We start from the raw sequence: 15,561 nt of genomic DNA on the forward strand, positions 1-15,561 counted from the left end.
ATTAGACAGACAATAAAGGAAACACATTTTCACAGCATATTCACACCAAAGGTTTCTGTGAGTCACCCCAGGAGAACTTTCCATGAGAGCACTACCAACTCAAAAGGTTGAGCAGTGGTGCTTGGAGAGAGACAACAAATTCATTAGCCCCTTTAAAATTTCTCATAAAACTGTATTAACAAAACTGTAAATACATTACACAGAGACTGTGACCACAGGATGTTTACATAATGCCCACTGTGGACATGTACTAAATGCCGTAAAAGACCTGAGACCCCCCCAAAAAGTCTACAAGTTCTGGCTCTCACAAGGCAGTTGGAGCATCATATTTCTCCTCCTCTTCTTCTTCCTCTTTTCCATCATATTTCAGCCTCAGCATTGTGCACTTTGCTGGTGGTTATTGCAATCCCGATTGCTAGGCTTCCGTTGTCGGAAAAGAGCTGAGCCAGGGAAGTGTTCAGCACAAGGCAATCCCCATCTGAAATGACAGAATCAACACACTCCAGTACTGATCTGGGGGTCGCTTCCCACTTAAGGCGCCTCTGATTCCTGTTGAGCTCAAGCCGGTAGGTGAAGTTATCGGCTTGGGTTTGCGTGCCGATCAGCATCATCGTGGCGAAGAATTGGGGGTGACCTTCGTACTTCTCCTGCTTCCTGAGAACCAGCAAAAACTGGTGGCCAAGGCAAGAGTGCATGATGATCCAGTCTGTGGGTGCTGGTAGGTGCATGTCCGTGGCCAGGAAGACGATTTCTGCCCCCTGAAGGATGTTGATGCGGTGTGTCTGTCTCAGATGCGACACCACCACCTCCAGGTGCCCTTCCCATTGGCAAGAGAAGAGAGGACACGTGCAAGGCACCAGCTGGGGGTCGTGCACCACTTCGTGGTGGTGGCAGGGAGGAAGGCCGCCTTGCTCCGAGGATGTCTGGGCAGCTGTGCAGCGATTCGACGCATACTACAAAAAGAGACAAATTACATGTAATAGCTGATGGACAAGGAACCAGCGCAGATATACAAGGTGCAGTCCTGACGGATGCCAGTCAACTGAAATCCCACCTAAATGGTACTAGTGGGAACACCAGGAACTCATTGCTTTAGAAATCAGACTGAGACGGGACAATGCTGGCTGGGTTTGCACGGCAAAGGTGCTGGCAGTTGACCTGTTCTCCAGGAGAAGAGAGAAACTGGTTGAGCCTTGATATGTCACTTTAAATGAAAGTGATATATGTGTTTAAGGAGCAATTTCATTAGTTCAAAGGGAGAAATCTGATTAAAAAGAAAAAAAAAGCACAACAAAACAAGGACAGCATGGGGCATTTTATAGAGTTACGGCTCTTGCAGCTCAGAACAAGGAAATGAAATATGTATAGCTTTATTATTCTTTAATGAAATACACGAGTGAATACAGGCATTTTTCCTGAAACAATATGCTTTATAACACACATAATTTGTGACATAAAAGTCGGTTTTTATTTTATATGATGCCTTCATTTTTTTGGTCAATGTTTTTGTTGCTTAATTGTGTTTTCCTCTATAAATCTAAAATGGTTCTCAAAGATGGATAGATGGCAAATTTAGGGCATTTTTATACTAAAGTTCATTTGGATTAAGGTAGGGTGATTTACTGAAAATGCAGTAGCTCTTGCAGAATGGCTCCACGTGAGGACTAGGAAGCAAACCACTCCGTTTCCATCAGGTGGATGTTGTTGAAGAGAAACGAGTAAGTCTTACTCAACCCAGAGCGTATGCGCATGTGACGTTATTCAGGAAGAATAATGGCTCTCCTGCAATAACTCTGTGCGTAGACAAACCCTAAGGCACAGGCACGATGGTCATGCTTCATCCTACCTAATTTTAAGCATTTACCGCAGCCATATGAAACAGAAATCTGGTTACCTCAGACTGCCTGCACAGTCAGTAGAGGGAGGCAGGCACTTCCAGGGGCTGATTCAGATCTTAGGTGGAGTAATTCGCCTCCTAAATGGGATGCTGCTGGTAGGCACAGGTGACTACGGCTGAGATCCAAGCTGTCAAGTCGTGTCTACGTTTTAAGCATACAAATGTAGGGAGATATTTTCTCCCTCTGAACTCCTTTGAGGATGCTAATAGGAAAAGATGTATTTATGTATAAGAAGTAACAGTGTATGTATATATGTACATGTGTATACATATATACACATATGTGTATATATACATATACATATGTGTGTGTGATGTGTATATATGTGTGTGTGTGTGTGTTTGTGTATATATATTTGCTTAAATATACATTTTAGAAAAATTTAGGAAAGTCACCTGATACTCAGAGAAAAGTGACTACAGTTTACTATGGGTTTATAACTTAAGCTCCGTGGTTAGGTGGGATAAGTTAAGGCTTTGATGTCCACACGTTGGTCCTGCTTCTTGAAACCTTGTACATCGGCATCTTTCCTCAAAAGATAAAGCAAGTTGCGGCACAGGTGCTAGCAAAGGACAGCTTGAAAATACAAACTGCACATAACCCTGGGGCACCTGCTTCAGCACAGCCTGGAACAGCACATCTATGAGGTGCAGATCGTGGGATGTATCCCAGTGCAGTGCCGGCTCCAGGGTCGTTTCCACCACCATACCCAGCAGGGAGCAGAGCAGGGGGGCAATTGTGCAAGTGGCAACTCGGTACCTGAGGCTCAACTGTTGTTTTCTCATCTTCCACCAGTGCAAATATTCACTAATTCGTAGACACAATGAAAATCAGAAAATCCACTGCTAACAGCCAACCTCTCCCTTGGAAGCAACTAATCTTAGAGCTGTGATTTGAGTTTTTCTGCCCCATGTTTATTCTTTTTAACACATGCACCCAAAACAAGGGGAACAATGTAACAATGTTATGGATTGAACATCTATCAGCCATGTTCCTCCTTACCATCTCCAACATCATGGGACTTTTTCGGCCATTTGGAGTCTATAGGCAATGAGATCCAAATGCATGTCTCTCACTGAGACTTATTTTTGGCAGAAGTTGGTTTTCACTGGAGACAATGCAGGGCAATAGTAGCTAGATACCTTGCAAATTGTGTGTTGTCACATCTTTCTACGGAAACCTGGAAGCTGTTAATTGCAGCTTTGACATGGCAGAGTAAATGCTCTTACTGCAACCATTTTTTCACCTCACAACTTGTACTTCTGCTTTTCATGACATTTTGGAAGGCAATGTCTTGGGTGAACTGTCCCAATCCTTAAAAGAGCAGAGGTCCCTTTCCAGCCAGGACTGTTAAGTCCTGGACCTCCACTCAGCTATCCGATTTGTCAGTAGCTGGCTGGGGGACACCACGACCAGGCAGGGTTATGCATGCTTCCACATGCATGGCTCTTCCTAAGACACTGGGTGTCAAATAGCAACATTTCTATTTCCTCTGACATTTGATACAAGGAATAATAGACTATTTAAGCATGATAATTAAGCCATCTAGCTTTTTTCTTTGAAGAATTATTACTTCAAACTATGATGTTACTGTTCTTCCTTTATCCCCTCATTTTTGTTTGTTTTGCCGTAGAAAATTCAGGAATATAAGTTTTCCAAGCAGAGATAATGAATCAAGGACTGAAAAATGACTAGTATTATCTGGGAAGTAAAGTAGGTCATTATAATCTAATTGAGGTTTGCGACTTCAGCTGCCTGCTTATCATGATGAGACTGCTGGAGTGGCCTGGTTCCTTCTTAATTCTACATTAATTTTTGCATCCCATTAGGATGAAAGTTATGGTTAATTTAAACTCTTTTGGTGAAGGAGGCTACCGGAATGGCAGATCATAAAAGCCTTTTAAAAAATCCTGAAATGCTAATTGCCTCATAAAACGAATTCTAATCTCCCAATCTAATATGGTGGGTGTGAGCAATTACTTTCTCTCACCCAACTGTTAATGCAACATTAGTGATTATACTAATTAAAGCTAATGAACTCATACTCACATGCTGATAAACCTCTCAACCACTTGACAACTTCCAGCCTTCTATCCATTTTATTTAACTCCTCTTTTGGAAGATGAATCTTAAATTAACCTCTTGAATAACATTGAAAATTAGGTTTTGAAATGTGAAGCTTTATAGACTGTGTATAATTCCTCTCCAAAGATTACCAGAGTCAGAGAAACCATTTCCACAGAGGATGTAATTGAATTTAAAAATGCATTTTCCTAATTTGATAAGCTAACCTAGCATGGAGAGCAATGGTAGCTCATCCATCTGAACTGTATTCAAGGTAAAAAAAAAAAAAAAAAAAAAACAAGCCTCTCCAAAAATCGTGTTACGACAATCATGTTTCAGTGGCTCAGCAACTGGGAAAATAATTTGCAATGAACAATTTAGTCAGTGGATCTCACATCTTTCCTTCATTTGTGATTTTTTTGTGTGTGTGAAAATAAATCACAGTTCCCTTCAGCATATTCTATTTTTGAAATATTTTCATCAAACACTTCAGAAAAAAATTTTTGTTCTGATTTTTTTCAGTTCAGGTTTGTTCAAAATACTTGATATTCCAGCACAAACCACATAGTCTCTTTTTATTATCTGCCTAGGTGAGAGTAATCTTCAAAATCTGGTTTTTGAATTTTGTAATATTCCTTTTCTAAATTCTGAATTTTGTAACATTCTGACAAAAATATTGTAAAATTCCTTGTCTCTGTGAAAAAAATCCTCCAAAAAATCTATTATTTGAATATTCACTTACACTTTTGAAGTATAAGCATGATCAGTGGGATAGTGTGCCTTTGCTGTTCCTTTGCATGGCTGTGAGTTGCGCCTATAAAACTGAAATGCAAAACAGGCATAAAAATGGTCAGATCAAACATTTAAATGTTTAAATAAGCATTTATGGGCTTTTTTTTCCATGTTTAATCTCTTCCAGTGTTTTCTTTTCATCATTTGTAAACTGATTACCTAAGAAAATTACACCTATTATATTGTTCTGCCAGTCCAGTCCTTTTCTCAATCATCTTTTAACCTGTGGACCAATTTCAGTCAAATTTAACAGTGTGATAGAAATCTCAAAGATACTAATTTGTGAAAAGTGGCACAGGGTGGAGGAGAATTACTCTTCTGTGTAGCCAGAGAAGAATAGCTTGCCACATGGGCAAGATTACATTGTCAGATATGAGAGAAGATAAACAACTGCAGCTTGAGTCCAATTATGTTATTAGACACAAGAGAATCCACATGAGACAGAGTCTTTACGAACAGGAGAGAAGGCTTCAGTCAGAGTGCTCTTCATTAGACACAAGATAATCCAGCCACGAGACACAAAACCACAGGAAACCAGGCTTGCTGCTCACAGAACAATTTTCTTTTAATGATATGGCTTATTATAGTGTAATTCTTTGCAAGAACAATTCATTTGGTGAAGAGTAGATTTATAAATACCTAGTGTATTTTTTAGGAATAAAAAAAAAGAAAATCTCATATTTGGACCTGGGATACATTGCTTCTGGGTCCTGCCCCAGCCTTTCTAAAGATTTTCTTCTAAATATTGGATGAATTACTGTAGGTATGATTCATCTGTTCTAACTTCAACATCTGAGGAGTAGATGGTTAAGTCTGAACTACATCAGCTCCTTTTATAGCCCATGAAGACCTCTAGATTGCAACTCTGTTCACCCCAAGATAGCTCAAGTGTGTGTTCCTCTGGACACCACTCTCAAAATGCAGATGATTGGGATGGAATCAACCCCATCCTTAAGGACAGATCTGCTAGTTTTCAGCTGAGGAGGAGAAGACCAGATCATTTCAGATGGGAGGGAGTTGCACAGTGCCAGGCCCTTTACAGAAGCACAGCCACTGCTCCTTTCATTAAAAACATGGCAATAATCCCATCCGAAGGTGGCCAAAGTGAGAAATGGGAGGGATGAAGAACTGAGGCGTAGACAGATTAAAGATCCAAGGGTACTGACCATATCTAGTTGTTCAGCTTGCACTACTGGGAATGTTTAAGGCTCATCTAGCAAAACTGTGAAAAGTTCTAGTAAATCTAGAAAATCTTTATGGGCTATTCACTTTTCAGAATAGTTTCCTGGTTAAAGTTGCATGCAGAACATGGGAGACAAGGTGGGATTTATAGTAGCCCGAAGTCACTGTGAACCCCAAACTCAAGAATAGCAGGAACAAAAAGAGGTGGAGAAGACATAAGTATGTCCCTGCCCCCAGAGTTGGGGTACCCACCCAGGAGAGAGGGCTTTAGTATTGCTCCTCACTCTCAGGACATCTTTTATATTTTAGTTAGTGAACACCAGGTCAATTGTGGTGAAAGCAGTGGAAACGAAGGCAGCAGTGCCCATCTCACAGGGTGTGCAGGCACCAGCTCTCTCATGAATCCCTCAGGCCCTGAGTTCTCCATTGTACATTGACACAGCTTCAAAAGGGAGGGCAAATACTGCTGCTACCCCCAAGCAGCCTCATAATGAGAGTCCTAATTACTGAACCAAGAGTGCTTCAAAACCCTCAGGAGAAGGTGACGATTGTATCCAGCCTCCCACCTTCTGGGAGAGATCTCAGATCTTGAGATTGTGGTGCAAGAAGAGGGTGAACTGCACCGCCGTGTCTCAGAAGAATGACCTCTGCTCACTTCTCTGAAGGAGTGCTTAAATGTCACCATTCTGCAATTTCCTGTGTTCTCCAGTGTTATAAAGGGAGCCTAGGTGTCTGATTCATACATTTTCTTATAGCAATACACATAATGTGCAAAAAAGCAATCTTTTATGTGCTTATGATCACTGTTACACATGCTGAGGCGAACATCCTCGCGAGTGGGGACAACAGCTCGCTCACTACTCAATCGATAACAGCATCTGACAGGAAAGCAAGTGCTGTGAATCATCACCTTTTTCCAGACACTTTACACTTGTGTAACAGCCTTTTATTGGTTGATTACACACAACTTTGCAAACACTGATTAATTCACCCGTGGCCCTGGCTATTTGCTTGGGGAAGTCAATGGTGTAATCTGAAGGCCATCAAAGTGGAGCTTTCGAACAAGGTCATGAAGAAAATGGCAGAGATGACGATAAAGCTTGACAGACATGTCAGACATGACAGCCAGCTCTAACCAGGAGACAGTACTCCCGCTTCCTTCCCCTATCCAGCTTTTGTACACCCTGATCCTCTGCAACTTAACCCATCTTCTGAGAGGGAACCTGCATCTGCTCCTTTTGTGAGTCCAAATTCTTTCCTCCTCAGCTAGGGCTATTTTGCTGAATTACATAAGCCCTGGTAGGAACCTGCTCCTGTATTTCCCTCATCAGTTAAAGCAAATAAGACTGTGAATTCTCATGTAACTCCTAGTTCGTAAATGTCTCTTCTGTGGCTGAGATTGCACGTTGCTCAACTATAGTTTCCTCCTGTATCAGCAATTACTGATTTCAAAGTCCCATATAAATGAATTTTCTTCCTTTTTGCCCTCTCTGCAAACCTAGAATCATACTTCAGATTAAACATATCCAAAACCAAATTTATTAAATGTAAATGCTTGACATCTTGACTCCAGGGGCTGATTATGCTCTGTTTCATCGATAGTGTGAAGTCCCTAGATGTCCAATTTCGGGAAAAAACAAGTTATGTGGAGGACATTCGAGCACCACTCTGGACAATCACTGTGCTCACAGTAGCTGAGACCTTCAGTGGCAGCTGGAGTCTAGGAAGTGCTCTGCTCATCCCCGCTATTAGAAACCTACCACTACCTGCCTGTGCTAACACAGCCTCTGGATAAGGTTGTTCCCATTCTAAGATCCCCTTTCCTACCGTGTATAACTTGGTAAAACTTAAGATTTTTGACACCTTTCATAGTGGGTATCTGATTCAGGCTGGCTTTAAAAAGTATATTAAACTATATATACACCCACAGGTGCGCACATACATTTATTTATAGGTAGACTCGTAACACCTGCTAACCTGGTTAGGATGTTTCTGGGAAAACAGTGGGGAAAAATATGTGCTTTATCCAGGTTAAAGCATTCTGGTACTCTTTATATTTAAAAAAGTCCTCTGGGGGAAGGCAAGGAGCCCACGCATTTTGAAGACAGGAGTTTTTTTTCTATCATTTTGAGACCTACACATTTTTTAAAACTGGCTCTGAGGAGAAGGGAGTTCCATTTGTCCTGTTTTTTTTTCCTTTTTTTTTTTTTTTTTTTTTTTTTTCCTGTGGAGCTCATCACTTTGGCTGCATGGATCATCACAGACATCTGTTGATACCTGTGATGTGGTAAGGTATAAACGGCAGTATTATTTCCCAGTTTAGGGACAGAGAATTGAAGCACAGAGAGATTAAAGATCCAATGCAGAGATCATATCTAGCTGCTCAGCTTGTATCACACAACACCTGATTTTTCAGAGTAAATTTGCCTCATAGAGCACTTGATATCTTCCAAATACATCTTCATTAACCTCAGATGGAGCTACAAGTGATCGGATCTAAGGCTTTAGGTTGAGCAACTCAAAGCAGAGATCAAATGGCTGGCAGCCATCCATGAGCAGTTGGCTGTAAATGACTTCAGTATCACACAGGACTTGTCAGGCAGAGGCGTGAATGCAGTCCAGTTCTCCAGGACAATGTGAAATCCCCCTGCTACACTACCCTCCAATATACCATCACTTTTCTCATCTCTAGATACCTTCCCTGTTCTGCTGCCTCAGCTGTAGGAGATCAGTCTTGAAATGGGTCGTGAGAGCTTGATGCATATATATTGCCTTTGGGGACAACAGAGCAGAGATTTCTATAGTCCTCATGTTACAGTTTCCAGCTGTTATTGCTTTGCCAGCACGCGGAGAGAAGGTGAGAGGGCTCCGGGCCTGCATTTTTGCAAGAGCGTTCCCAGGCATGCAGAAGAGGTGGAAAGGTCCCACCTCCCACCTTGGCCCCTTACTCACAGCAGATACCTCTTGGCAAGAGCCCCACAGTGAAGTTCAGAATTTCTACTGAAACAAATTGGCTTTTTCTTTGCCTGTACAATGTGCTACTTATACCTCTTTTCTTACTGTCATCCTCCTCTGACTTCTGAAGAAGGGCCCCGTCCCTTCTTCTCATCTGTATGGAAACTGCTTCCAATAATTATCCAATTCTCCACTTCTTTTTGCCTCATAAAAGCTCTGCCACCCACTAGTATCCACCTATATGCTATATACACCCACCACTCAGGAACTGATGCTCCAAAGAATTATAAAGGTAGCATGAACAAACTAGTGAGTCTTTTAATTGTGGTCTTCATTTAATTTCTTTTCTGCTATTTTTTAGCATGCTAATGAGATTTTGTAAATCTCTTGAATGAAAGAAAAGAGAAGGGGATGGGGGAAACCACAACTAATTTTGTCAAAAGCTGTACTTCCATATCTAAAATTAAGAAGTCCAAACCAGGGCTCATGTTGGGAATTTATTTACAATTTTAATTACACAAAATCCCATTCATTATGAATGCATCAGCTGAATTTCTTAAGTACTGAATAATAGTTGCAGCTTTGGCAGTGGAAGGAATTATTTTCCCCATGCTCAAACGGCAGCGAGAGTCCAACTTGAAGCTCATTTTGCTAATCTCGCTTTGCAACATAATCAGGCATGACTGAGTAACACAGCGCATGGGATGTGTTAATGGCTCTCCTCATGCTAATGACACACCTCTGCACACACAGAGAAAATGCTCTTTTAGGCCCTCCCCTCACGTTAGCACTATACTTCCCTGTATCAAAGAGAAATCTGCATTTTAGATGAGACCATAAATTTCCAGAGTTGTTTTGGAAAAAAACATTGATTTTAGTAGTAGTTACAGATGTAACAAAAATACGTTGCCATATTTTAAATAGATTCCAGATGGAAAGAAAGACATTATTCTCAAATTCTCAAAACACCTCCTGTTTGCTTTTCAAAAATAAGGGTTTTCAATATAAATTGTCATGCATTCTTGAAGTGCAAGAGAAAAATATCAAGAAATTTGGCATTCTTCAATATATTAAAAACAATATAATTATAATGAAATATAAACAGAATGCTCACTAAAACATTTCAGTCTCACAGTCACGCTTTGTGAGGGAGACTCAGACATAGATACCGGTGGGGGTTATGGGGTTGTATTCTCTATCTCTCATGCTTTAAAACCACATTCAGTAAACATTCCCATACCAGGCAGGAGGACACTGACATTTCCCCTTAGCCCTGACCTCAGAAATGCACATCCTGTGTTTCAGGACATGCGCCCTCTCCTTAATCCTCAGTCGCCATGGGTCATGGACACAGAGACCTCCCCCCCCCCCCACCAAGAAATCCCCATTTAAATCTTCCCAAATTAGCTGCTATGTTTGGCTTTTGGCATGGTCTTATTTTGTAGCTAACATGAGATCGCTTTCTGTGCTTTCATTGAGGAATAAATTGCCTTGAGTACACACAAGCAAAACCATACACACAGGCAATTCCCGTGGAGCATCTGGCACAGTTATTTTCTTGCCAAAATAAATGTGAAAAACCTGATGATAAAATGGAAGCATCTGGATCCGCAGAGGTCTGACTGGTTGGAAAGTTGATATATATCAGCTGCTTTAGGGTAACTGCCCTGTGCCTTCTCTAAGGGCTTAACCAAGGATGAATCTTAGATTTAAGCTCTGTAATAACAGAAGAAAGACTTCCTGGCTTTGTATAAATATAGTAGATCTCTTAGAGATGGTGACTGTGGGAACAAAAAGGGTCAGACATGCTCGTAGTGTCCAGAGTAGCTTGTTGCTCAGTGCAGGTCATCTGTGACTTTGTCTCACATCTGTGCTCACTACACTCCCCTATGTCACCTCTCTGATCTCTGCTGCTTGGGATGGGATTCTCTTGCAGAAGCAGTGACTTCTTGGAAATTTTGAAGGGTCTTTAAATCTAAGGAACAATGGAAGGGAACCACAAATTTCTATTCTCCCTAAAGAAAAAACCCACAAACTCCTCTTGCCTGTGCCATTTTGGCCCTTTGCAGAGATGCCTGAGTGAGGAGCTACACCAGGGTTGTCTTAGTTCTGAGTCAGCTTCTGCAGGAGCTGGTCTGGAGCCTAGAGGCTTTGTCTCCAGCATGGGGAGCTTCACTGAAGTGCAGACAGCTTCTGGGGGTGACTCCAGATCCCAGAGCCTGAGTAACAGCTAGCACCAGCAACACACACGAGAAATATCAGCAGATGCAGGCCAGCAACGTGGTCTTGCTCTTCTCCTGGTAGTCAAAGTCTGAATATAACATAATCATTTGACATAATCTGAACAATTCCATCCCCAGTTTGGTGAGGGGGTCCCTTTACAACAGCGAGGGAAACCTTCTCCCACCAGAGTCATCTACTCCCCTGCAGAGCTGTCCCTATCATACCAGGCTAGCTTGTTCTTTGAAAACACTGCAGGACACTGTACCACAGACACCTGCCTAGGGATCTCTCATATCAGAGTTTCAATACTAGTAACATCAGTAAGCTTTTCCTAATTTGCAACTTGAATTGTTTTTGCTGCATTTTAAGACCCAGCACAATGTAGAGTGATAGTACAGAGTATTTAGTGTTGCCTTGCTGGTTGGGGCATTGAGATATTTACTATCTTCTCTTTGGACTAAATGGAATTTTTATATCTTTTAAGTAAGGTTAATGGTTTTAGACACTGTTCTCATTGGTAACAAGAGGATAGAGTTGGAACTCAAGGCACTTACTATTAGTTCTTGCACCAGAAGGGTGATGCATAACCATTATTTTTCACCAGATCTCTCCTGATGCAAAGCTTGTTGTGTCTCCGGGTGATAAAATGAACAGCCTGCACATATAACAAGAGCTAATCCAAAATTTAGAATGATCTGAAGATTTGCTTCACCCTTTATTCACTTTGTATTTTATATAAAGACTGCTAACAAAGTGCAAAACCATTATAGGCTTTAATTAAAAGCTGAATGATAAAATAGTTCCAGCCTGCATCTGCTCTGTCTGATAGGGGAGGTAGAGTTCACAAGAGCTCTATATCTGACCTGTTGCTTTTGTGTTTTACATTCATGCTGAGGAAAAAAATAATATGTAAAAGAAAAAAAAAAAGAAGAAATGATTACCCACTGTGCTCGTAAACTTACCAGCTCAGACTGGTTTTAATAACTCATCATCCAATATTCATTTATAAGTTACTACAGTAACAGCATGTCTCTGAGACGGGCAGATTTGCTGGTGTCATCTGAGATAATTAGACCAAATCCACCCTGAGACAATAGAAATGCTTCTCTTCCATCAGACAATCTCCAGCTACCACATTTATAGGACATTTAAATTCACTAACTGCTCTTTCAGGAACACACCCCAGGAGTGCCAAAAAATGACACAACATTCCTGGTCTTCTGGAAGGTGAGAAGAGATAAGGTGGTGGCTGCTAAGTGTGCCAGCAACCTCTCATGGTGTGGCCCATGCCTCCCAGCCTGTCCCAGGCAGAGACATATGCTGGCCATGGATTTGGTGCATGAGCTACATCCCATCACTCCTGTAATTTTCACAGGGTAACGAGAAATTGCTTCCACCCCAGGCAGCTCACAGCTGAACTGAGATTCCTGGTCTGAGCCACCTAGGGTGGGCAGGTGGGAGAGCTGGGCACGCAAAGCTGCTGGCCCTGGCTTCCTTCCCACAGCTCCTGCTGTAGCTGGTTGCAGGCTTGTCCCCATATGGCCTTTGTCTCTGTAGTGATCACTGAGCAACGTAACAGCTCTAAGAGGCTCCTTATCGTATGTTAGGACTTTCTCCAAAGAGCTGTGTCTGGGAGAATGCAAGAGGGGCTTAAGGTCACATTTGACTCCCTCTACTTCCTGGGAAAGACGCAGGTATCTGAGTGTGTATCAGTGATCAGTGTATCTGATGTGGCACCTGCACAAGGAACAAGGATTAGCAAAAACTTCTTGGGCATAATGATAAAAGTAGAGGTCTGGGGCTCTGTGGACATGGGCTCACTTTCCAGAGGGAAGTATGCTTCACTACCTCAGTTTATACCCTTCCTCAGCCCATCTGGCAAACCTACTCAACTCAGAAAGCCCTGCAGGAGACCCCTGTCCTGCACTCCGGGTAGGTGCAGTGCCTAATGCAACGGGGCCCTGATCTCAGCTGAGGTCTCACAAAGCACAGATGACAATGAAATGGTGTGTGTGCAAGCAGGCATCCCGTGAAGTTCGTTCTCATTCACTTCATGATATTTACATCTCTTCAGAAGAGAGAGTGCGGTGGTGAATGAGTAAGTTATCCTGGTTATAAGGCAACTCCAAATTCTACACTGTTTTGCTGTTGCTTGAGTGTGGCTTGAGTTTGTGCAGTCTGTTTTAAGCTGGAGGGAAAAATGAAAACTATCAAGAAAAACGAGAGCAAGCCGTTAACTTTGGGCATGAAAAAAACCCTGCAATCTGTGGATTTATTTTATTTATTTACTTATTTTTGTAATGTATGCCAGTATCTCACTGATATATCCTTTGTGGAAGGAAAGGGACATTTGTGTGGGAACATTTGGCTTATGTTACAAATAATTCTTCTTTTAATTCTGTGCAAATCATAGCCTGTTCCTTCTTCTTTCTCCTCCTCAAATTCTCAAAGAATAGTTCTTCTAGAAGTTATCTTCATAAAGGGAGGATGCAGGTGGGAAAAAGGAACAGAAAGGAAGGCTCAGATTAGCCAGAGAACAAAATGTTCCACCTACAGCAAGAAAATTATCTCTATTAATAGAGTGAAAGTTTAAAAGGTTTTGTTAAAGAAAAAAAACTAAAGCCTCCTAAGCTAACGTTCATGCTTATGGAAAGGCACTGGCACTGGATTGACAGCTCCTGAGTCTGCAGAAGTAACAGAGTACAGAGAGCAAGTGCTTGTTTTTACCACTCTGGCTTGTCAAAATGTCTCAGATCTGAGACAAAATAGTCTTCCCTAGCCAGAAGAGGTAGTGTTGGTCTCCATCCTCAGTCAGAGCTGTCCCTGTCACCAGGCAGTACCTCTTCTGGCACTACTTTTAGGGGGTAAGACTCCCCTGGCAACCTCCCCAGCCCACACCAGCCATCTCACCCCTGACTTACAAGAGCCAAGATCTGGCTGTGTCTGGTCCCTCATGCTCCTTGGGGAAGGAGGGATGTCTCCAGAGGATAACAGTACTGTTCATTGTTTCCCCAGGCTGGATGGTAGCTGGCAATCTTCGGCCCATCATTCAACAAAGTCACAGTTCTTGAGATCTAGTTATTTTTAAAGTCTGGGAAGGACTTGATGAAAATCAATTAGCACAGACTGCTTATGAGAGCAGAGACATCATCGGCTCCAGTTTCTCTGGCTCTCCGTCCCAGGATTTTCTATTTCAGTGCAAGTGTAGTATTATAGGAAGGGGGCAGAGGTGTTATATTTGTTATTCGAAGTCCTCCTTGCACTTAGATGTCCCGCCACCCACCTACCCTCATTTGTGTATTGAGGAGTTCAGCCAGTTCCTCCCTGTGCAGGATTCTTGTTCTTATAAACTCATCCAGCTGTATAATATTCCAAAATTTGCATGTTGTACCAGTGAATAATTGTAAAACTATTTTGTTATGCTAATGGAGTTTGAGGATTTGGAGGGTTGAATTTTCCATTTTTGTTTTCTTTTTAGTGTATTTTCAGCTTTCTATAGAGAGCTTTTTATAGAGCTTTCTGTGTGACATGTTATTGAACTAGCTGATAGGCCACTCATTTCAGCACATCAAAGACATTTCAGCCTTTCTTTCCTAGGACAGACCCTTTTCCTTCTTTCAAAGAGCTGCCAGGCTGGAGGGAGGAAAAGTGGTGGCTCAGTGATAGGACATTACCGGAAGAGCTATATTTGCCAGCCCAGTTCTGTGCTGCCTTAGTAAGATGAATTGGCTCAGTAAGTGATCAGAGGCCCTTCACTCCCCTGTCAACATAGCTTCCATCCGTCCTTAAAACCCTTCAGATCCCTCCTTTCCACCCTTACCGCAGGCAATGATGGCTCGGCCTGCAGTTTCCAAACTCCCAGTAAGTCCATGCTAACTCAGAATGGCCTCACCACATCTGCAAAGCCACAGTCCCATCATCCAGCATGGAGAGGGGCAACATTATTTAGCAGAAGAGACACTTGTGATTTGTGTCCCACCTTTTGGATGGGATTTGTCTCACCTAACTATATATATCCAAAAAGTAGACATGTCCAAAGCTGAGCTACACTCTTTGTAATAGATATTTACCTCACCAGAGCAATCCATTACTCTGTCTTGGATTTCCCCAGCTTTGGGATAAGGTGAAATTACCGTGGAGCACCTACAGGAAACATTCACATGTCTTCATTGACTAGAAGTGGAGCCAGAATGACCAGTCCAGGACTGGACATCTAGGCCTTGAAAAGTCCCACTGAACTCAGCGCAGCAGGAGAATTACAATTCAACGTATAACTCAGGGTGGAAGGAAACAGCCAATGTGACTGTTTAATGGCTTCGTGTGACTGTTTAAAGAACTGCCTATTTGCCTAATGCAAAAAATCCCCTGAGCTGACACATTTTCTTCCCAGCTAAAGGCTGGTCATCTTAATTTTCAGGCCTTTAGATTTAACAGTGAAATAAAACGA

The 15,561-nt window shown here is 42.0% G+C and overlaps 1 protein-coding gene across 1 annotated transcript in view; it reads right to left on the bottom strand.

Annotated features, from left to right (window-relative positions):
* Positions 1–359: 359 nt before the first annotated feature.
* The window catches only part of SIAH3 (siah E3 ubiquitin protein ligase family member 3), a 46,162-nt gene continuing 30,960 nt past the window's right edge, over positions 360–15,561 (bottom strand). The window contains exon 2 of the mRNA XM_062576359.1: positions 360–953. Coding sequence (XP_062432343.1) covers positions 360–953 — 594 coding nt within the window. The remainder of the gene's footprint in view (positions 954–15,561) is intronic.

This window comes from Rhea pennata, chromosome 1 (genome assembly GCF_028389875.1).
Source record: "Rhea pennata isolate bPtePen1 chromosome 1, bPtePen1.pri, whole genome shotgun sequence".
Taxonomy (NCBI): domain Eukaryota; kingdom Metazoa; phylum Chordata; class Aves; order Rheiformes; family Rheidae; genus Rhea; species Rhea pennata.